The following is a 24,692-nucleotide window of genomic DNA, read 5'->3' as shown; positions in this document are numbered from 1 at the left end:
CATCACAGACTGTTCCCCAGCTGTTACTGTGATAAACTTCAACTCTGCCAGAACATCGAGTTGATCCAGATCCCGTTAAAATGATGGACACAGCTGAAAACAAAACACAGAAAAGTTATGAAGGGGACAAAACAAAGAATGCTTTCAGTCTCCAGCCAGAGATAGTCAGCTATAGCAGAACGGTAAACTGAGACATGTAATAGTCAGAGTCATCACAGCTTTACCCTAAAAAAGCACTCTATAAGAAGTCCAAAGGATTTGCTTCTAACCCCGAAAGACTTTCAGCTCCCAAATTTGAAGTATAAGAGATTTTGTGAGGACTGCAGAACAACCACATTAAGAAAGTTGAAGCAGGAGACTGTTTGAATTACAAGACCTGAAAAACCTAAGAAAAATTTATATTTCAAAGTTTATCAAATATTTCAAATATGTGGTGTCTCGTAAACACACACACTTTTGAAGATATCTTCCATGTTGCTGTCATAAATGTGCATTTGAAAATATTCAAACTTTACTTTACGGTGGTTAACATGATGTCTGTAAGATTGTGCATTCTTTAAAAATTGCTTTATTTCTCTGTGGATCTGAGCTGCGTTTATAGAGGAAGATGCAAACATTTCACCACTCAAATACTCCACAGTGTGGTTATTGCATGGATCAGTTTGACTGCTCACACTGAATTTAATGATAAAACACATCAATAAGTGGAAGACAGAGGTCTAAAAGAAGGTTGTTTCCACATTGTTTAATATTTATCAGATCATCAAGAGAATATCTCACCTGAACAGATGACAGCAGCATCCTGACCATGTTCACATGTGTTTGATCCAAATCCACTGTGTTGACACTCAGCTAGAGAACTCTCATTTCCTGAACAGGTGACATTGTCAAGCCAAATCTGTCCAGTTCCTGCACCAAAGTGAGCTGATGGAGGGACTTCCAGTGCTGACCCACAGTTTAACTGTCTGCAAACCACCTCAGCATCATTTAAGTCCCAGCCATCATCACAGACTGTTCCCCAGCTGTTATTGTGGTAAACTTCAAGTCTGCCAGCGCATCCAGTTGATCCAGATCCAGTTAATCTGATTGGACCTTTTAATGAAAAAGACATAACACACACTTTTCTTTAATATATGTTCCTTAAAGGAAATAAAGATACATATCACTCAATAACATATTAAGATGCAGTTTGTTCCATATCAAACAGTTTTGACACCTGAACAGATGACACCAGCATCTGAGTAATGTCCATTGTTGTAGTAGTAGTAGTAGTTGTTGTTGTAGTAGTAGTAGTAGTAGTTTCCCCATCCAGAGTGTTGACATTCACTTAGAGAACTTTCATTTCCTGAACAGGTCACACCAGTGAGCCAGACCTGTCCAGTTCCTGGACCAAAGTAAGCTGATTGAGTAGCTTCTAGTGCCGACCCACAGTTTAACTGTCTGCAAACCACCTCAGCATCATTTAAGTTCCAGTTGGAATCAGAGACTGTTCCCCAGATGTTATTGTGAAAGATTTCAACTCTGCCAGAACATCGAGATGATCCAGATCCAACTAATCTGATGAGATCTGAAAAGGAAAGAAGATGAAAAATACTTTCAAACATCCTTACACAAAAAGACTTCATGGAAGACACAAAAGAACAGAGTTAACTTCCAGTATCATGTATGTTTAACAGTTTTCTCACCTGAACAGATGACAGCAGCATCCTGACCATGTTCACATGTGTTTGATCCAAATCCACTGTGTTGGCACTCAGTTAGAGAACTTTCATTTCCTGAACAGCTCACATTGTCAAGCCAGATCTGTCCAGTTCCTGCACCAAAGTGATCTGACTGAGGAACTTCCAGTGCAGACCCACAGTTCAACTGTCTGCAAACCACCTCAGCGTCATTTAAGTCCCAGCCATCATCGCAGACTGTTCCCCAGCTGTTGTTGAGATAAACTTCAACTCTGCCAGAACATGTAGTTGATCCAGATCCCGTTAAAATGATGGACACAGCTGAAAACAAAACACAGAAAAGTTATGAAGGGGACAAAACAAAGAATGCTTTCAGTCTCCAGCCAGATCTACTGAGCTATAGTAGAACGGTAAACTGAGACATGTAATAGTCAGAGTCATCACAGCTTTACCCTAAAAGCACTCTATAAGAAGTCCAAAGGATTTGCTTCTAACCCCGAAAGACTTTCAGCTCCCAAATTTGAAGTATAAGAGATTTTGTGAGGACTGCAGAACATCCACATTAAGAAAGTTGAAGCAGGAGACTCTGTTTGAATTACAAGACCTGAAAACCTAAGAAAAATTTATATTTCAAAGTTTATCAAATATTTCAAATATGTGGTGTCTCGTAAACACACACACTTTTGAAGATATCTTCCATGTTGCTGTCATAAATGTGCATTTGAAAATATTCAAACTTTACTTTACGGTGGTTAACATGATGTCTGTAAGATTGTGCATTCTTTAAAAATTGCTTTATTCTCTGTGGATCTGAGCTGCGTTTATAGAGGAAGATGCAAACATTTCACCACTCAAATACTCAACAGTGTGGTTATTGCATGGATCAGTTTGACTGCTCACACTGAATTTCATTATAAAACACATCAATAAGTGGAAGACAGAGGTCTAAAAGAAGGTTGTTTCCACATTGTTTAATATTTATCAGATCATCAAGTGAATATCTCACCTGAACAGATGACAGCAGCATCCTGACCATGTTCACATGTGTTTGATCCAAATCCACTGTGTTGACACTCAGTTAGAGAACTTTCATTTCCTGAACAGGTCACATGATCAAGCCAAATCTGTCCAGTTCCTGCACCAAAGTGAGCTGACTGAGGAACTTCCAGTGCTGACCCACAGTTTAACTGTCTGCAAACCACCTCAGCATCATTTAAGTCCCAGCCATCATCACAGACTGTTCCCCAGCTGTTATTGTGATAAACTTCAACTCTGCCAGAGCATCGAGTTGATCCAGATCCAGTTAATCTGATTGGACCTTTTGATGAAAAAGACATAACACAAACTATTCTTTAATATATGTCCTTTGAAGATAATAAAGATACATATCACACAAAGACACATTAACATGCCGTTTGTTCCATATCAAACAGTTTTGTAACCTGAACAGATGACACCAGCGTCGGTATAATGTCCATTGTTAGAGTAGGAGTAGTAGTTGTTGTTGTAGTAGTAGTAGTAGTTTCCCCATTCAGGGTGTTGACATTCACTTAGAGAACTCTCATTTCCTGAACAGGTCACACCGCCGAAGCAAATCGGTCCAGTTCCTGGACCAAAGTAAGCTGATTGAGGAGCTTGGAGTGCCGACCCACAGTTTAACTGTCTGCAAACCACCTCAGCATCATTTAAGTCCCAGTTAAAATCAGTGATTGTTCCCCAGATGTTATTGTGAAAGATTTCAACTCTTCCAGAGCATCGAGATGATCCAGCTCCAGCTAACCTGATCAGATCTAAAAGCAAAAACATTTAAAAACATTTAAAACATCCTTTCTTAAAACAAAATTTCATGCATCCTAACTTATATTAACATCTCCATCTAACAGTTTTCCCACCTGAACAGATGACAGCAGCATCCTGACCATGTTCACATGTGTTTGAGCCAAATCCACTGTGTTGACACTCAGCTAGAGAGAACTTTCATTTCCTGAACAGGTCACATGATCAAGCCAAATCTGTCCAGTTCCTGCACCAAAGTGCGCTGATGGAGGAACTTCCAGTGCTGACCCACAGTTTAACTGTCTGCAAACCACCTCAGCATCACTTAAGTCCCAGCCATCATCACAGACTGTTCCCCAGCTGTTACTGTGATAAACTTCAACTCTGCCAGAACATTGAGTAGATCCAGATCCAACTAATCTGATGTCACCTTTTATGTAAAAGACACAAAACAAACTATATTTCAACGTACATCGCTTAAAGAAAATATGGATGCATAACATGCAAAAACACTGACATGCAATTTCTTCCAAATCAAAAGATGTTGTCACCTGAACAGATGACACCAACGTCATAATAATGTCCATAGTAGTTGTAGTAGTAGTAGTAGTTGTTGTAGTAGTTGTAGTAGTTGTAGTAGTTTCCCCATCCAGTGTGCTGACATTCACTTAGAGAACTTTCATTTCCTGAACAGGTCACACCAGTGAGCCAGACCTGTCCAGTTCCTGCGCCAAATTTAGATGATTGAGTAGCTTCTAGTGCCGACCCACAGTTTAACTGTCTGCAAACCACCTCAGCATCATTTAAGTTCCAGTTATTATCAGACACTGTTCCCCAGACGTTATTGTGAAAGATTTCAACTCTGCCAGAGCATCGAGATGATCCAGATCCAACTAATCTGATGAGATCTGAAAAGGAAAGAAGATGAAAAATATTTTCAAACATCCTTACACAAAACGACTTCATGGAAGACACAAAAGAACAGAGTTAACTTCCAGTATCATGTATGTTTAACAGTTTTCTCACCTGAACAGATGACAGCAGCATCCTGACCATGTTCACATGTGTTTGATCCAAATCCACTGTGTTGGCACTCAGTTAGAGAACTTTCATTTCCTGAACAGCTCACATTGTCAAGCCAGATCTGTCCAGTTCCTGCACCAAAGTGATCTGACTGAGGAACTTCCAGTGCAGACCCACAGTTCAACTGTCTGCAAACCACCTCAGCGTCATTTAAGTCCCAGCCATCATCGCAGACTGTTCCCCAGCTGTTGTTGAGATAAACTTCAACTCTGCCAGAACATGTAGTTGATCCAGATCCCGTTAAAATGATGGACACAGCTGAAAACAAAACACAGAAAAGTTATGAAGGGGACAAAACAAAGAATGCTTTCAGTCTCCAGCCAGATCTACTGAGCTATAGTAGAACGGTAAACTGAGACATGTAATAGTCAGAGTCATCACAGCTTTACCCTAAAAAGCACTCTATAAGAAGTCCAAAGGATTTGCTTCTAACCCCGAAAGACTTTCAGCTCCCAAATTTGAAGTATAAGAGATTTTGTGAGGACTGCAGAACATCCACATTAAGAAAGTTGAAGCAGGAGACTCTGTTTGAATTACAAGACCTGAAAACCTAAGAAAAATTTATATTTCAAAGTTTATCAAATATTTCAAATATGTGGTGTCTCGTAAACACACACACTTTTGAAGAAGATATCTTCCATGTTGCTGTCATAAATGTGCATTTGAAAATATTCAAACTTTACTTTACGGTGGTTAACATGATGTCTGTAAGATTGTGCATTCTTTAAAATTGCTTTATTTCTCTGTGGATCTGAGCTGCGTTTATAGAGGAAGATGCAAACATTTCACCACTCAAATACTCAACAGTGTGGTTATTGCATGGATCAGTTTGACTGCTCACACTGAATTTCATTATAAAACACATCAATAAGTGGAAGACAGAGGTCTAAAAGAAGGTTGTTTCCACATTGTTTAATATTTATCAGATCATCAAGTGAATATCTCACCTGAACAGATGACAGCAGCATCCTGACCATGTTCACATGTGTTTGATCCAAATCCACTGTGTTGACACTCAGTTAGAGAACTTTCATTTCCTGAACAGGTCACATGATCAAGCCAAATCTGTCCAGTTCCTGCACCAAAGTGAGCTGACTGAGGAACTTCCAGTGCTGACCCACAGTTTAACTGTCTGCAAACCACCTCAGCATCATTTAAGTCCCAGCCATCATCACAGATTGTTCCCCAGCTGTTATTGTGATAAACTTCAACTCTGCCAGAGCATCGAGTTGATCCAGATCCAGTTAATCTGATTGGACCTTTTGATGAAAAAGACATAACACAAACTATTCTTTAATATATGTCCTTTGAAGATAATAAAGATACATATCACACAAAGACACATTAACATGCCGTTTGTTCCATATCAAACAGTTTTGTAACCTGAACAGATGACACCAGCGTCGGTATAATGTCCATTGTTAGAGTAGGAGTAGTAGTTGTTGTTGTAGTAGTAGTAGTAGTTTCCCCATTCTGGGTGTTGACATTCACTTAGAGAACTCTCATTTCCTGAACAGGTCACACCGCTGAGCCAAATCGGTCCAGTTCCTGGACCAAAGTAAGCTGATTGAGGAGCTTGAGTGCCGACCCACAGTTTAACTGTCTGCAAACCACCTCAGCATCATTTAAGTCCCAGTTAAAATCAGTGATTGTTCCCCAGATGTTATTGTGAAAGATTTCAACTCTTCCAGAGCATCGAGATGATCCAGCTCCAGCTAACCTGATCAGATCTAAAAGCAAAAACATTTAAAAACATTTAAAACATCCTTTCTTAAAACAAAATTTCATGCATCCTAACTTATATTAACATCTCCATCTAACAGTTTTCCCACCTGAACAGATGACAGCAGCATCCTGACCATGTTCACATGTGTTTGAGCCAAATCCACTGTGTTGACACTCAGCTAGAGAACTTTCATTTCCTGAACAGGTCACATGATCAAGCCAAATCTGTCCAGTTCCTGCACCAAAGTGCGCTGATGGAGGAACTTCCAGTGCTGACCCACAGTTTAACTGTCTGCAAACCACCTCAGCATCACTTAAGTCCCAGCCATCATCACAGACTGTTCCCCAGCTGTTACTGTGATAAACTTCAACTCTGCCAGAACATTGAGTAGATCCAGATCCAACTAATCTGATGTCACCTTTTATGTAAAAGACACAAAACAAACTATATTTCAACGTACATCGCTTAAAGAAAATATGGATGCATAACATGCAAAAACACTGACATGCAATTTCTTCCAAATCAAAAGATGTTGTCACCTGAACAGATGACACCAACGTCATAATAATGTCCATAGTAGTTGTAGTAGTAGTAGTAGTTGTTGTAGTAGTTGTAGTAGTTGTAGTAGTTTCCCCATCCAGTGTGTTGACATTCACTTAGAGAACTTTCATTTCCTGAACAGGTCACACCAGTGAGCCAGACCTGTCCAGTTCCTGCGCCAAATTTAGATGATTGAGTAGCTTCTAGTGCCGACCCACAGTTTAACTGTCTGCAAACCACCTCAGCATCATTTAAGTTCCAGTTGGAATCAGAGACTGTTCCCCAGATGTTATTGTGAAAAATTTCAACTCTGCCAGAGCATCGAGATGATCCAGATCCAACTAATCTGATGAGATCTGAAAAGGAAAGAAGATGAAAAATATTTTCAAACATCCTTACACAAAAAGACTTCATGGAAGACACAAAAGAACAGAGTTAACTTCCAGTATCATGTATGTTTAACAGTTTTCTCACCTGAACAGATGACAGCAGCATCCTGACCATGTTCACATGTGTTTGATCCAAATCCACTGTGTTGGCACTCAGTTAGAGAACTTTCATTTCCTGAACAGCTCACATTGTCAAGCCAGATCTGTCCAGTTCCTGCACCAAAGTGAGCTGACTGAGGAACTTCCAGTGCAGACCCACAGTTCAACTGTCTGCAAACCACCTCAGCGTCATTTAAGTCCCAGCCATCATCGCAGACTGTTCCCCAGCTGTTGTTGAGATAAACTTCAACTCTGCCAGAACATGTAGTTGATCCAGATCCCGTTAAAATGATGGACACAGCTGAAAACAAAACACAGAAAAGTTATGAAGGGGACAAAACAAAGAATGCTTTCAGTCTCCAGCCAGATCTACTGAGCTATAGTAGAACGGTAAACTGAGACATGTAATAGTCAGAGTCATCACAGCTTTACCCTAAAAAGCACTCTATAAGAAGTCCAAAGGATTTGCTTCTAACCCCGAAAGACTTTCAGCTCCCAAATTTGAAGTATAAGAGATTTTGTGAGGACTGCAGAACATCCACATTAAGAAAGTTGAAGCAGGAGACTCTGTTTGAATTACAAGACCTGAAAAACCTAAGAAAAATTTATATTTCAAAGTTTATCAAATATTTCAAATATGTGGTGTCTCGTAAACACACACACTTTTGAAGATATCTTCCATGTTGCTGTCATAAATGTGCATTTGAAAATATTCAAACTTTACTTTACGGTGGTTAACATGATGTCTGTAAGATTGTGCATTCTTTAAAAATTGCTTTATTTCTCTGTGGATCTGAGCTGCGTTTATAGAGGAAGATGCAAACATTTCACCACTCAAATACTCAACAGTGTGGTTATTGCATGGATCAGTTTGACTGCTCACACTGAATTTCATTATAAAACACATCAATAAGTGGAAGACAGAGGTCTAAAAGAAGGTTGTTTCCACATTGTTTAATATTTATCAGATCATCAAGTGAATATCTCACCTGAACAGATGACAGCAGCATCCTGACCATGTTCACATGTGTTTGATCCAAATCCACTGTGTTGACACTCAGTTAGAGAACTTTCATTTCCTGAACAGGTCACATGATCAAGCCAAATCTGTCCAGTTCCTGCACCAAAGTGAGCTGACTGAGGAACTTCCAGTGCTGACCCACAGTTTAACTGTCTGCAAACCACCTCAGCATCATTTAAGTCCCAGCCATCATCACAGACTGTTCCCCAGCTGTTATTGTGATAAACTTCAACTCTGCCAGAGCATCGAGTTGATCCAGATCCAGTTAATCTGATTGGACCTTTTGATGAAAAAGACATAACACAAACTATTCTTTAATATATGTCCTTTGAAGATAATAAAGATACATATCACACAAAGACACATTAACATGCCGTTTGTTCCATATCAAACAGTTTTGTAACCTGAACAGATGACACCAGCGTCGGAATAATGTCCATTGTTAGAGTAGGAGTAGTAGTTGTTGTTGTAGTAGTAGTAGTAGTTTCCCCATTCAGGGTGTTGACATTCACTTAGAGAACTCTCATTTCCTGAACAGGTCACACCGCTGAAGCCAAATCGGTCCAGTTCCTGGACCAAAGTAAGCTGATTGAGGAGCTTGGAGTGCCGACCCACAGTTTAACTGTCTGCAAACCACCTCAGCATCATTTAAGTCCCAGTTAAAATCAGTGATTGTTCCCCAGATGTTATTGTGAAAGATTTCAACTCTTCCAGAGCATCGAGATGATCCAGCTCCAGCTAACCTGATCAGATCTAAAAGCAAAAACATTTAAAACATTTAAAACATCCTTTCTTAAAACAAAATTTCATGCATCCTAACTTATATTAACATCTCCATCTAACAGTTTTCCCACCTGAACAGATGACAGCAGCATCCTGACCATGTTCACATGTGTTTGAGCCAAATCCACTGTGTTGACACTCAGCTAGAGAACTTTCATTTCCTGAACAGGTCACATGATCAAGCCAAATCTGTCCAGTTCCTGCACCAAAGTGCGCTGATGGAGGAACTTCCAGTGCTGACCCACAGTTTAACTGTCTGCAAACCACCTCAGCATCACTTAAGTCCCAGCCATCATCGCAGACTGTTCCCCAGCTGTTACTGTGATAAACTTCAACTCTGCCAGAACATTGAGTAGATCCAGATCCAACTAATCTGATGTCACCTTTTATGTAAAAGACACAAAACAAACTATATTTCAACGTACATCGCTTAAAGAAAATATGGATGCATAACATGCAAAAACACTGACATGCAATTTCTTCCAAATCAAAAGATGTTGTCACCTGAACAGATGACACCAACGTCATAATAATGTCCATAGTAGTTGTAGTAGTAGTAGTAGTTGTTGTAGTAGTTGTAGTAGTTGTAGTAGTTTCCCCATCCAGTGTGCTGACATTCACTTAGAGAACTTTCATTTCCTGAACAGGTCACACCAGTGAGCCAGACCTGTCCAGTTCCTGCGCCAAATTTAGATGATTGAGTAGCTTCTAGTGCCGACCCACAGTTTAACTGTCTGCAAACCACCTCAGCATCATTTAAGTTCCAGTTGGAATCAGACACTGTTCCCCAGACGTTATTGTGAAAGATTTCAACTCTGCCAGAGCATCGAGATGATCCAGATCCAACTAATCTGATGAGATCTGAAAAGGAAAGAAGATGAAAAATATTTTCAAACATCCTTACACAAAAAAGACTTCATGGAAGACACAAAAGAACAGAGTTAACTTCCAGTATCATGTATGTTTAACAGTTTTCTCACCTGAACAGATGACAGCAGCATCCTGACCATGTTCACATGTGTTTGATCCAAATCCACTGTGTTGGCACTCAGTTAGAGAACTTTCATTTCCTGAACAGCTCACATTGTCAAGCCAGATCTGTCCAGTTCCTGCACCAAAGTGATCTGACTGAGGAACTTCCAGTGCAGACCCACAGTTCAACTGTCTGCAAACCACCTCAGCGTCATTTAAGTCCCAGCCATCATCGCAGACTGTTCCCCAGCTGTTGTTGAGATAAACTTCAACTCTGCCAGAACATGTAGTTGATCCAGATCCCGTTAAAATGATGGACACAGCTGAAAACAAAACACAGAAAAGTTATGAAGGGGACAAAACAAAGAATGCTTTCAGTCTCCAGCCAGATCTACTGAGCTATAGTAGAACGGTAAACTGAGACATGTAATAGTCAGAGTCATCACAGCTTTACCCTAAAAAGCACTCTATAAGAAGTCCAAAGGATTTGCTTCTAACCCCGAAAGACTTTCAGCTCCCAAATTTGAAGTATAAGAGATTTTGTGAGGACTGCAGAACATCCACATTAAGAAAGTTGAAGCAGGAGACTCTGTTTGAATTACAAGACCTGAAAAACCTAAGAAAAATTTATATTTCAAAGTTTATCAAATATTTCAAATATGTGGTGTCTCGTAAACACACACACTTTTGAAGATATCTTCCATGTTGCTGTCATAAATGTGCATTTGAAAATATTCAAACTTTACTTTACGGTGGTTAACATGATGTCTGTAAGATTGTGCATTCTTTAAAAATTGCTTTATTTCTCTGTGGATCTGAGCTGCGTTTATAGAGGAAGATGCAAACATTTCACCACTCAAATACTCAACAGTGTGGTTATTGCATGGATCAGTTTGACTGCTCACACTGAATTTCATTATAAAACACATCAATAAGTGGAAGACAGAGGTCTAAAAGAAGGTTGTTTCCACATTGTTTAATATTTATCAGATCATCAAGTGAATATCTCACCTGAACAGATGACAGCAGCATCCTGACCATGTTCACATGTGTTTGATCCAAATCCACTGTGTTGACACTCAGTTAGAGAACTTTCATTTCCTGAACAGGTCACATGATCAAGCCAAATCTGTCCAGTTCCTGCACCAAAGTGAGCTGACTGAGGAACTTCCAGTGCTGACCCACAGTTTAACTGTCTGCAAACCACCTCAGCATCATTTAAGTCCCAGCCATCATCACAGACTGTTCCCCAGCTGTTATTGTGATAAACTTCAACTCTGCCAGAGCATCGAGTTGATCCAGATCCAGTTAATCTGATTGGACCTTTTGATGAAAAAGACATAACACAAACTATTCTTTAATATATGTCCTTTGAAGATAATAAAGATACATATCACACAAAGACACATTAACATGCCGTTTGTTCCATATCAAACAGTTTTGTAACCTGAACAGATGACACCAGCGTCGGTATAATGTCCATTGTTAGAGTAGGAGTAGTAGTTGTTGTTGTAGTAGTAGTAGTAGTTTCCCCATTCAGGGTGTTGACATTCACTTAGAGAACTCTCATTTCCTGAACAGGTCACACCGCCGAGCCAAATCGGTCCAGTTCCTGGACCAAAGTAAGCTGATTGAGGAGCTTGGAGTGCCGACCCACAGTTTAACTGTCTGCAAACCACCTCAGCATCATTTAAGTCCCAGTTAAAATCAGTGATTGTTCCCCAGATGTTATTGTGAAAGATTTCAACTCTTCCAGAGCATCGAGATGATCCAGCTCCAGCTAACCTGATCAGATCTAAAAGCAAAAAACATTTAAAAACATTTAAAAACATCCTTTCTTAAAACAAAATTTCATGCATCCTAACTTATATTAACATCTCCATCTAACAGTTTTCCCACCTGAACAGATGACAGCAGCATCCTGACCATGTTCACATGTGTTTGAGCCAAATCCACTGTGTTGACACTCAGCTAGAGAACTTTCATTTCCTGAACAGGTCACATGATCAAGCCAAATCTGTCCAGTTCCTGCACCAAAGTGCGCTGATGGAGGAACTTCCAGTGCAGACCCACAGTTTAACTGTCTGCAAACCACCTCAGCATCACTTAAGTCCCAGCCATCATCACAGACTGTTCCCCAGCTGTTACTGTGATAAACTTCAACTCTGCCAGAACATCGAGTTGATCCAGATCCAACTAATCTGATGTCACCTTTTATGTAAAAGACACAAAACAAACTATATTTCAACGTACATCGCTTAAAGAAAATATGGATGCATAACATGCAAAAACACTGACATGCAATTTCTTCCAAATCAAAAGATGTTGTCACCTGAACAGATGACACCAACGTCATAATAATGTCCATAGTAGTTGTAGTAGTAGTAGTAGTTGTTGTAGTAGTTGTAGTAGTTGTAGTAGTTTCCCCATCCAGAGTGTTGACATTCACTTAGAGAACTTTCATTTCCTGAACAGGTCACACCAGTGAGCCAGACCTGTCCAGTTCCTGCGCCAAATTTAGATGATTGAGTAGCTTCTAGTGCCGACCCACAGTTTAACTGTCTGCAAACCACCTCAGCATCATTTAAGTTCCAGTTGGAATCAGAGACTGTTCCCCAGATGTTATTGTGAAAAATTTCAACTCTGCCAGAACATCGAGATGATCCAGATCCAACTAATCTGATGAGATCTGAAAAGGAAAGAAGATGAAAAATATTTTCAAACATCCTTACACAAAAAGACTTCATGGAAGACACAAAAGAACAGAGTTAACTTCCAGTATCATGTATGTTTAACAGTTTTCTCACCTGAACAGATGACAGCAGCATCCTGACCATGTTCACATGTGTTTGATCCAAATCCACTGTGTTGGCACTCAGTTAGAGAACTTTCATTTCCTGAACAGCTCACATTGTCAAGCCAGATCTGTCCAGTTCCTGCACCAAAGTGATCTGACTGAGGAACTTCCAGTGCAGACCCACAGTTCAACTGTCTGCAAACCACCTCAGCGTCATTTAAGTCCCAGCCATCATCGCAGACTGTTCCCCAGCTGTTGTTGAGATAAACTTCAACTCTGCCAGAACATGTAGTTGATCCAGATCCCGTTAAAATGATGGACACAGCTGAAAACAAAACACAGAAAAGTTATGAAGGGGACAAAACAAAGAATGCTTTCAGTCTCCAGCCAGATCTACTGAGCTATAGTAGAACGGTAAACTGAGACATGTAATAGTCAGAGTCATCACAGCTTTACCCTAAAAAGCACTCTATAAGAAGTCCAAAGGATTTGCTTCTAACCCCGAAAGACTTTCAGCTCCCAAATTTGAAGTATAAGAGATTTTGTGAGGACTGCAGAACAACCACATTAAGAAAGTTGAAGCAGGAGACTCTGTTTGAATTACAAGACCTGAAAAACCTAAGAAAAATTTATATTTCAAAGTTTATCAAATATTTCAAATATGTGGTGTCTCGTAAACACACACACTTTTGAAGATATCTTCCATGTTGCTGTCATAAATGTGCATTTGAAAATATTCAAACTTTACTTTACGGTGGTTAACATGATGTCTGTAAGATTGTGCATTCTTTAAAAATTGCTTTATTTCTCTGTGGATCTGAGCTGCGTTTATAGAGGAAGATGCAAACATTTCACCACTCAAATACTCAACAGTGTGGTTATTGCATGGATCAGTTTGACTGCTCACACTGAATTTCATTATAAAACACATCAATAAGTGGAAGACAGAGGTCTAAAAGAAGGTTGTTTCCACATTGTTTAATATTTATCAGATCATCAAGTGAATATCTCACCTGAACAGATGACAGCAGCATCCTGACCATGTTCACATGTGTTTGATCCAAATCCACTGTGTTGACACTCAGTTAGAGAACTTTCATTTCCTGAACAGGTCACATGATCAAGCCAAATCTGTCCAGTTCCTGCACCAAAGTGAGCTGACTGAGGAACTTCCAGTGCTGACCCACAGTTTAACTGTCTGCAAACCACCTCAGCATCATTTAAGTCCCAGCCATCATCACAGACTGTTCCCCAGCTGTTATTGTGATAAACTTCAACTCTGCCAGAGCATCGAGTTGATCCAGATCCAGTTAATCTGATTGGACCTTTTGATGAAAAAGACATAACACAAACTATTCTTTAATATATGTCCTTTGAAGATAATAAAGATACATATCACACAAAGACACATTAACATGCCGTTTGTTCCATATCAAACAGTTTTGTAACCTGAACAGATGACACCAGCGTCGGTATAATGTCCATTGTTAGAGTAGGAGTAGTAGTTGTTGTTGTAGTAGTAGTAGTAGTTTCCCCATTCAGGGTGTTGACATTCACTTAGAGAACTCTCATTTCCTGAACAGGTCACACCGCCGAGCCAAATCGGTCCAGTTCCTGGACCAAAGTAAGCTGATTGAGGAGCTTGGAGTGCCGACCCACAGTTTAACTGTCTGCAAACCACCTCAGCATCATTTAAGTCCCAGTTAAAATCAGTGATTGTTCCCCAGATGTTATTGTGAAAGATTTCAACTCTTCCAGAGCATCGAGATGATCCAGCTCCAGCTAACCTGATCAGATCTAAAAGCAAAAACATTTAAAAACATTTAAAACATCCTTTCTTAAAACAAAATTTCATGCATCCTAACTTATATTAACATCTCCATCTAACAGTTTTCCCACCTGAACAGATGACAGCAGCATCCTGACCATGTTCACATGTGTTTGAGCCAAATCCACTGTGTTGACACTCAGCTAGAGAACTTTCATTTCCTGAACAGGTCACATGATCAAGCCAAATCTGTCCAGTTCCTGCACCAAAGTGCGCTGATGGAGGAACTTCCAGTGCTGACCCACAGTTTAACTGTCTGCAAACCACCTCAGCATCACTTAAGTCCCAGCCATCATCGCAGACTGTTCCCCAGCTGTTACTGTGATAAACTTCAACTCTGCCAGAACATTGAGTAGATCCAGATCCAACTAATCTGATGTCACCTTTTATGTAAAAGACACAAAACAAACTATATTTCAACGTACATCGCTTAAAGAAAATATGGATGCATAACATGCAAAAAACACTGACATGCAATTTCTTCCAAATCAAAAGATGTTGTCACCTGAACAGATGACACCAACGTCATAATAATGTCCATAGTAGTTGTAGTAGTAGTAGTAGTTGTTGTAGTAGTTGTAGTAGTTGTAGTAGTTTCCCCATCCAGTGTGCTGACATTCACTTAGAGAACTTTCATTTCCTGAACAGGTCACACCAGTGAGCCAGACCTGTCCAGTTCCTGCGCCAAATTTAGATGATTGAGTAGCTTCTAGTGCCGACCCACAGTTTAACTGTCTGCAAACCACCTCAGCATCATTTAAGTTCCAGTTGGAATCAGAGACTGTTCCCCAGACGTTATTGTGAAAGATTTCAACTCTGCCAGAGCATCGAGATGATCCAGATCCAACTAATCTGATGAGATCTGAAAAGGAAAGAAGATGAAAAATATTTTCAAACATCCTTACACAAAACGACTTCATGGAAGACACAAAAGAACAGAGTTAACTTCCAGTATCATGTATGTTTAACAGTTTTCTCACCTGAACAGATGACAGCAGCATCCTGACCATGTTCACATGTGTTTGATCCAAATCCACTGTGTTGGCACTCAGTTAGAGAACTTTCATTTCCTGAACAGCTCACATTGTCAAGCCAGATCTGTCCAGTTCCTGCACCAAAGTGATCTGACTGAGGAACTTCCAGTGCAGACCCACAGTTCAACTGTCTGCAAACCACCTCAGCGTCATTTAAGTCCCAGCCATCATCGCAGACTGTTCCCCAGCTGTTGTTGAGATAAACTTCAACTCTGCCAGAACATGTAGTTGATCCAGATCCCGTTAAAATGATGGACACAGCTGAAAACAAAACACAGAAAAGTTATGAAGGGGACAAAACAAAGAATGCTTTCAGTCTCCAGCCAGATCTACTGAGCTATAGTAGAACGGTAAACTGAGACATGTAATAGTCAGAGTCATCACAGCTTTACCCTAAAAAAGCACTCTATAAGAAGTCCAAAGGATTTGCTTCTAACCCCGAAAGACTTTCAGCTCCCAAATTTGAAGTATAAGAGATTTTGTGAGGACTGCAGAACATCCACATTAAGAAAGTTGAAGCAGGAGACTCTGTTTGAATTACAAGACCTGAAAACCTAAGAAAAATTTATATTTCAAAGTTTATCAAATATTTCAAATATGTGGTGTCTCGTAAACACACACACTTTTGAAGATATCTTCCATGTTGCTGTCATAAATGTGCATTTGAAAATATTCAAACTTTACTTTACGGTGGTTAACATGATGTCTGTAAGATTGTGCATTCTTTAAAAATTGCTTTATTTCTCTGTGGATCTGAGCTGCGTTTATAGAGGAAGATGCAAACATTTCACCACTCAAATACTCAACAGTGTGGTTATTGCATGGATCAGTTTGACTGCTCACACTGAATTTCATTATAAAACACATCAATAAGTGGAAGACAGAGGTCTAAAAGAAGGTTGTTTCCACATTGTTTAATATTTATCAGATCATCAAGTGAATATCTCACCTGAACAGATGACAGCAGCATCCTGACCATGTTCACATGTGTTTGATCCAAATCCACTGTGTTGACACTCAGTTAGAGAACTTTCATTTCCTGAACAGGTCACATGATCAAGCCAAATCTGTCCAGTTCCTGCACCAAAGTGAGCTGACTGAGGAACTTCCAGTGCTGACCCACAGTTTAACTGTCTGCAAACCACCTCAGCATCATTTAAGTCCCAGCCATCATCACAGACTGTTCCCCAGCTGTTATTGTGATAAACTTCAACTCTGCCAGAGCATCGAGTTGATCCAGATCCAGTTAATCTGATTGGACCTTTTGATGAAAAAAAGACATAACACAAACTATTCTTTAATATATGTCCTTTGAAGATAATAAAGATACATATCACACAAAGACACATTAACATGCCGTTTGTTCCATATCAAACAGTTTTGTAACCTGAACAGATGACACCAGCGTCGGTATAATGTCCATTGTTAGAGTAGGAGTAGTAGTTGTTGTTGTAGTAGTAGTAGTAGTTTCCCCATTCTGGGTGTTGACATTCACTTAGAGAACTCTCATTTCCTGAACAGGTCACACCGCTGAGCCAAATCGGTCCAGTTCCTGGACCAAAGTAAGCTGATTGAGGAGCTTGGAGTGCCGACCCACAGTTTAACTGTCTGCAAACCACCTCAGCATCATTTAAGTCCCAGTTAAAATCAGTGATTGTTCCCCAGATGTTATTGTGAAAGATTTCAACTCTTCCAGAGCATCGAGATGATCCAGCTCCAGCTAACCTGATCAGATCTAAAAGCAAAAACATTTAAAAACATTTAAAACATCCTTTCTTAAAACAAAATTTCATGCATCCTAACTTATATTAACATCTCCATCTAACAGTTTTCCCACCTGAACAGATGACAGCAGCATCCTGACCATGTTCACATGTGTTTGAGCCAAATCCACTGTGTTGACACTCAGCTAGAGAACTTTCATTTCCTGAACAGGTCACATGATCAAGCCAAATCTGTCCAGTTCCTGCACCAAAGTGCGCTGATGGAGGAACTTCCAGTGCTGACCCACAGTTTAACTGTCTGCAAACCACCTCAGCATCACTTAAGTCCCAGCCATCATCACAGACTGTTCCCCAGCTGTTACTGTGATAAACTTCAACTCTGCCAGAACATTGAGTAGATCCAGATCCAACTAATCTGATGTCACCTTTTATGTAAAAGACACAAAACAAACTATATTTCAACGTACATCGCTTAAAGAAAATATGGATGCATAACATGCAAAAACACTGACATGCAATTTCTTCCAAATCAAAAGATGTTGTCACCTGAACAGATGACACCAACGTCATAATAATGTCCATAGTAGTTGTAGTAGTAGTAGTAGTTGTTGTAGTAGTTGTAGTAGTTGTAGTAGTTTCCCCATCCAGAGTGTTGACATTCACTTAGAGAACTTTCATTTCCTGAACAGGTCACACCAGTGAGCCAGACCTGTCCAGTTCCTGCGCCAAATTTAGATGATTGAGTAGCTTCTAGTGCCGACCCACAGTTTAACTGTCTGCAAACCACCTCAGCATCATTTAAGTTCCAGTTGGAATCAGAGACTGTTCCCCAGATGTTATTGTGAAAAATTTCAACTCTGCCAGAACATCGAGATGATCCAGATCCAACTAATCTGATGAGATCTGAAAAGGAAAGAAGATGAAAAATATTTTCAAACATCCTTACACAAAAAGACTTCATGGAAGACACAAAAGAACAGAGTTAACTTCCAGTATCATGTATGTTTAACAGTTTTCTCACCTGAACAGATGACAGCAGCATCCTGACCATGTTCACATGTGTTTGATCCAAATCCACTGTGTTGGCACTCAGTTAGAGAACTTTCATTTCCTGAACAGCTCACATTGTCAAGCCAGATCTGTCCAGTTCCTGCACCAAAGTGATCTGACTGAGGAACTTCCAGTGCAGACCCACAGTTCAACTGTCTGCAAACCACCTCAGCGTCATTTAAGTCCCAGCCATCATCGCAGACTGTTCCCCAGCTGTTGTTGAGATAAACTTCAACTCTGCCAGAACATTGAGTTGATCCAGATCCCGTTAAAATGATGGACACAGCTGAAAACAAAACACAGAAAAGTTATGAAGGGGACAAAACAAAGAATGCTTTCAGTCTCCAGCCAGATCTACTGAGCTATAGTAGAACGGTAAACTGAGACATGTAATAGTCAGAGTCATCACAGCTTTACCCTAAAAAGCACTCTATAAGAAGTCCAAAGGATTTGCTTCTAACCCCGAAAGACTTTCAGCTCCCAAATTTGAAGTATAAGAGATTTTGTGAGGACTGCAGAACATCCACATTAAGAAAGTTGAAGCAGGAGACTCTGTTTGAATTACAAGACCTGAAAAACCTAAGAAAAATTTATATTTCAAAGTTTATCAAATATTTCAAATATGTGGTGTCTCGTAAACACACACACTTTGAAGATATCTTCCATGTTGCTGTCATAAATGTGCATTTGAAAATATTCAAACTTTACTTTACGGTGGTTAACATGATGTCTGTAAGATTGTGCATTCTTTAAAAATTGCTTTATTTCTCTGTGGATCTGAGCTGCGTTTATAGAGGAAGATGCAAACATTTCACCACTCAAATACTCAACAGTGTGGTTATTGCATGGATCAGTTTGACTGCTCACACTGAATTTCATTATAAAACACATCAATAAGTGGAAGACAGAGGTCTAAAAGAAGGTTGTTTCCACATTGTTTAATATTTATCAGATCATCAAGTGAATATCTCACCTGAACAGATGACAGCAGCATCCTGACCATGTTCACATGTGTTTGATCCAAATCCACTGTGTTGACACTCAGTTAGAGAACTTTCATTTCCTGAACAGGTCACATGATCAAGCCAAATCTGTCCAGTTCCTGCACCAAAGTGAGCTGACTGAGGAACTTCCAGTGCTGACCCACAGTTTAACTGTCTGCAAACCACCTCAGCATCATTTAAGTCCCAGCCATCATCACAGACTGTTCCCCAGCTGTTATTGTGATAAACTTCAACTCTGCCAGAGCATCGAGTTGATCCAGATCCAGTTAATCTGATTGGACCTTTTGATGAAAAAGACATAACACAAACTATTCTTTAATATATGTCCTTTGAAGATAATAAAGATACATATCACACAAAGACACATTAACATGCCGTTTGTTCCATATCAAACAGTTTTGTAACCTGAACAGATGACACCAGCGTCGGTATAATGTCCATTGTTAGAGTAGGAGTAGTAGTTGTTGTTGTAGTAGTAGTAGTAGTTTCCCCATTCAGGGTGTTGACATTCACTTAGAGAACTCTCATTTCCTGAACAGGTCACACCGCTGAAAGCCGTCGGTCCAGTTCCTGGACCAAAGTAAGCTGATTGAGGAGCTTGGAGTGCCGACCCACAGTTTAACTGTCTGCAAACCACCTCAGCATCATTTAAGTCCCAGTTAAAATCAGTGATTGTTCCCCAGATGTTATTGTGAAAGATTTCAACTCTTCCAGAGCATCGAGATGATCCAGCTCCAGCTAACCTGATCAGATCTAAAAGCAAAAACATTTAAAAACATTTAAAACATCCTTTCTTAAAACAAAATTTCATGCATCCTAACTTATATTAACATCTCCATCTAACAGTTTTCCCACCTGAACAGATGACAGCAGCATCCTGACCATGTTCACATGTGTTTGAGCCAAATCCACTGTGTTGACACTCAGCTAGAGAACTTTCATTTCCTGAACAGGTCACATGATCAAGCCAAATCTGTCCAGTTCCTGCACCAAAGTGCGCTGATGGAGGAACTTCCAGTGCTGACCCACAGTTTAACTGTCTGCAAACCACCTCAGCATCACTTAAGTCCCAGCCATCATCACAGACTGTTCCCCAGCTGTTACTGTGATAAACTTCAACTCTGCCAGAACATCGAGTTGATCCAGATCCAACTAATCTGATGTCACCTTTTATGTAAAAGACACAAAACAAACTATATTTCAACGTACATCGCTTAAAGAAAATATGGATGCATAACATGCAAAAACACTGACATGCAATTTCTTCCAAATCAAAAGATGTTGTCACCTGAACAGATGACACCAACGTCATAATAATGTCCATAGTAGTTGTAGTAGTAGTAGTAGTTGTTGTAGTAGTTGTAGTAGTTGTAGTAGTTTCCCCATCCAGAGTGTTGACATTCACTTAGAGAACTTTCATTTCTGAACAGGTCACACCAGTGAGCCAGACCTGTCCAGTTCCTGCGCCAAATTTAGATGATTGAGTAGCTTCTAGTGCCGACCCACAGTTTAACTGTCTGCAAACCACCTCAGCATCATTTAAGTTCCAGTTGGAATCAGAGACTGTTCCCCAGATGTTATTGTGAAAAATTTCAACTCTGCCAGAGCATCGAGATGATCCAGATCCAACTAATCTGATGAGATCTGAAAAGGAAAGAAGATGAAAAATATTTTCAAACATCCTTACACAAAAGACTTCATGGAAGACACAAAAGAACAGAGTTAACTTCCAGTATCATGTATGTTTAACAGTTTTCTCACCTGAACAGATGACAGCAGCATCCTGACCATGTTCACATGTGTTTGATCCAAATCCACTGTGTTGGCACTCAGTTAGAGAACTTTCATTTCCTGAACAGCTCACATTGTCAAGCCAGATCTGTCCAGTTCCTGCACCAAAGTGATCTGACTGAGGAACTTCCAGTGCAGACCCACAGTTCAACTGTCTGCAAACCACCTCAGCGTCATTTAAGTCCCAGCCATCATCGCAGACTGTTCCCCAGCTGTTGTTGAGATAAACTTCAACTCTGCCAGAACATGTAGTTGATCCAGATCCCGTTAAAATGATGGACACAGCTGAAAACAAAACACAGAAAAGTTATGAAGGGGACAAAACAAAGAATGCTTTCAGTCTCCAGCCAGATCTACTGAGCTATAGTAGAACGGTAAACTGAGACATGTAATAGTCAGAGTCATCACAGCTTTACCCTAAAAAGCACTCTATAAGAAGTCCAAAGGATTTGCTTCTAACCCCGAAAGACTTTCAGCTCCCAAATTTGAAGTATAAGAGATTTTGTGAGGACTGCAGAACAACCACATTAAGAAAGTTGAAGCAGGAGACTCTGTTTGAATTACAAGACCTGAAAAACCTAAGAAAATTTATATTTCAAAGTTTATCAAATATTTCAAATATGTGGTGTCTCGTAAACACACACACTTTTGAAGATATCTTCCATGTTGCTGTCATAAATGTGCATTTGAAAATATTCAAACTTTACTTTACGGTGGTTAACATGATGTCTGTAAGATTGTGCATTCTTTAAAAATTGCTTTATTTCTCTGTGGATCTGAGCTGCGTTTATAGAGGAAGATGCAAACATTTCACCACTCAAATACTCAACAGTGTGGTTATTGCATGGATCAGTTTGACTGCTCACACTGAATTTCATTATAAAACACATCAATAAGTGGAAGACAGAGGTCTAAAAGAAGGTTGTTTCCACATTGTTTAATATTTATCAGATCATCAAGTGAATATCTCACCTGAACAGATGACAGCAGCATCCTGACCATGTTCACATGTGTTTGATCCAAATCCACTGTGTTGACACTCAGTTAGAGAACTTTCATTTCCTGAACAGGTCACATGATCAAGCCAAATCTGTCCAGTTCCTGCACCAAAGTGAGCTGACTGAGGAACTTCCAGTGCTGACCCACAGTTTAACTGTCTGCAAACCACCTCAGCATCATTTAAGTCCCAGCCATCATCACAGATTGTTCCCCAGCTGTTATTGTGATAAACTTCAACTCTGCCAGAGCATCGAGTTGATCCAGATCCAGTTAATCTGATTGGACCTTTTGATGAAAAGACATAACACAAACTATTCTTTAATATATGTCCTTTGAAGATAATAAAGATACATATCACACAAAGACACATTAACATGCCGTTTGTTCCATATCAAACAGTTTTGTAACCTGAACAGATGACACCAGCGTCGGTATAATGTCCATTGTTAGAGTAGGAGTAGTAGTTGTTGTTGTAGTAGTAGTAGTAGTTTCCCCATTCAGGGTGTTGACATTCACTTAGAGAACTCTCATTTCCTGAACAGGTCACACCGCTTGAGCAAAATCGGTCCAGTTCCTGGACCAAAGTAAGCTGATTGAGGAGCTTGGGTGCCGACCCACAGTTTAACTGTCTGCAAACCACCTCAGCATCATTTAAGTCCCAGTTAAAATCAGTGATTGTTCCCCAGATGTTATTGTGAAAGATTTCAACTCTTCCAGAGCATCGAGATGATCCAGCTCCAGCTAACCTGATCAGATCTAAAAGCAAAAACATTTAAAACATTTAAAAACATCCTTTCTTAAAACAAAATTTCATGCATCCTAACTTATATTAACATCTCCATCTAACAGTTTTCCCACCTGAACAGATGACAGCAGCATCCTGACCATGTTCACATGTGTTTGAGCCAAATCCACTGTGTTGACACTCAGCTAGAGAACTTTCATTTCCTGAACAGGTCACATGATCAAGCCAAATCTGTCCAGTTCCTGCACCAAAGTGCGCTGATGGAGGAACTTCCAGTGCTGACCCACAGTTTAACTGTCTGCAAACCACCTCAGCATCACTTAAGTCCCAGCCATCATCGCAGACTGTTCCCCAGCTGTTACTGTGATAAACTTCAACTCTGCCAGAACATTGAGTAGATCCAGATCCAACTAATCTGATGTCACCTTTTATGTAAAAGACACAAAACAAACTATATTTCAACGTACATCGCTTAAAGAAAATATGGATGCATAACATGCAAAAACACTGACATGCAATTTCTTCCAAATCAAAAGATGTTGTCACCTGAACAGATGACACCAACGTCATAATAATGTCCATAGTAGTTGTAGTAGTAGTAGTAGTTGTTGTAGTAGTTGTAGTAGTTGTAGTAGTTTCCCCATCCAGTGTGCTGACATTCACTTAGAGAACTTTCATTTCCTGAACAGGTCACACCAGTGAGCCAGACCTGTCCAGTTCCTGCGCCAAATTTAGATGATTGAGTAGCTTCTAGTGCCGACCCACAGTTTAACTGTCTGCAAACCACCTCAGCATCATTTAAGTTCCAGTTGGAATCAGAGACTGTTCCCCAGACGTTATTGTGAAAGATTTCAACTCTGCCAGAGCATCGAGATGATCCAGATCCAACTAATCTGATGAGATCTGAAAAGGAAAGAAGATGAAAAATATTTTCAAACATCCTTACACAAAACGACTTCATGGAAGACACAAAAGAACAGAGTTAACTTCCAGTATCATGTATGTTTAACAGTTTTCTCACCTGAACAGATGACAGCAGCATCCTGACCATGTTCACATGTGTTTGATCCAAATCCACTGTGTTGGCACTCAGTTAGAGAACTTTCATTTCCTGAACAGCTCACATTGTCAAGCCAGATCTGTCCAGTTCCTGCACCAAAGTGATCTGACTGAGGAACTTCCAGTGCAGACCCACAGTTCAACTGTCTGCAAACCACCTCAGCGTCATTTAAGTCCCAGCCATCATCGCAGACTGTTCCCCAGCTGTTGTTGAGATAAACTTCAACTCTGCCAGAACATGTAGTTGATCCAGATCCCGTTAAAATGATGGACACAGCTGAAAACAAAACACAGAAAAGTTATGAAGGGGACAAAACAAAGAATGCTTTCAGTCTCCAGCCAGATCTACTGAGCTATAGTAGAACGGTAAACTGAGACATGTAATAGTCAGAGTCATCACAGCTTTACCCTAAAAAGCACTCTATAAGAAGTCCAAAGGATTTGCTTCTAACCCCGAAAGACTTTCAGCTCCCAAATTTGAAGTATAAGAGATTTTGTGAGGACTGCAGAACATCCACATTAAGAAAGTTGAAGCAGGAGACTCTGTTTGAATTACAAGACCTGAAAAACCTAAGAAAAATTTATATTTCAAA

General features: G+C 39.9%; 1 protein-coding gene across 1 annotated transcript in view; it reads right to left on the bottom strand.

Moving 5' to 3' along the window:
• The window catches only part of LOC116323703, a gene marked incomplete at its 5' end in the record, with an annotated part of 64,630 nt that overhangs the window by 29,326 nt on the left and 10,612 nt on the right, over positions 1-24,692 (bottom strand). The window contains 11 exons of the mRNA XM_039610092.1: positions 781-1,092; positions 1,217-1,567; positions 1,686-2,000; positions 4,482-4,796; positions 7,279-7,593; positions 10,077-10,391; positions 12,876-13,190; positions 15,674-15,988; positions 18,473-18,787; positions 21,267-21,581; positions 24,062-24,376. Coding sequence (XP_039466026.1) covers positions 781-1,092; positions 1,217-1,567; positions 1,686-2,000; positions 4,482-4,796; positions 7,279-7,593; positions 10,077-10,391; positions 12,876-13,190; positions 15,674-15,988; positions 18,473-18,787; positions 21,267-21,581; positions 24,062-24,376 — 3,498 coding nt within the window. The remainder of the gene's footprint in view (positions 1-780; positions 1,093-1,216; positions 1,568-1,685; positions 2,001-4,481; positions 4,797-7,278; positions 7,594-10,076; positions 10,392-12,875; positions 13,191-15,673; positions 15,989-18,472; positions 18,788-21,266; positions 21,582-24,061; positions 24,377-24,692) is intronic.

Source organism: Oreochromis aureus, linkage group 3 (assembly GCF_013358895.1).
Source record: "Oreochromis aureus strain Israel breed Guangdong linkage group 3, ZZ_aureus, whole genome shotgun sequence".
NCBI classification, from domain to species: Eukaryota; Metazoa; Chordata; class Actinopteri; order Cichliformes; family Cichlidae; genus Oreochromis; species Oreochromis aureus.
The sequence above is the reverse complement of the archived record's forward strand: the minus strand, read 5'-3'. Positions and strand labels throughout refer to the sequence as shown.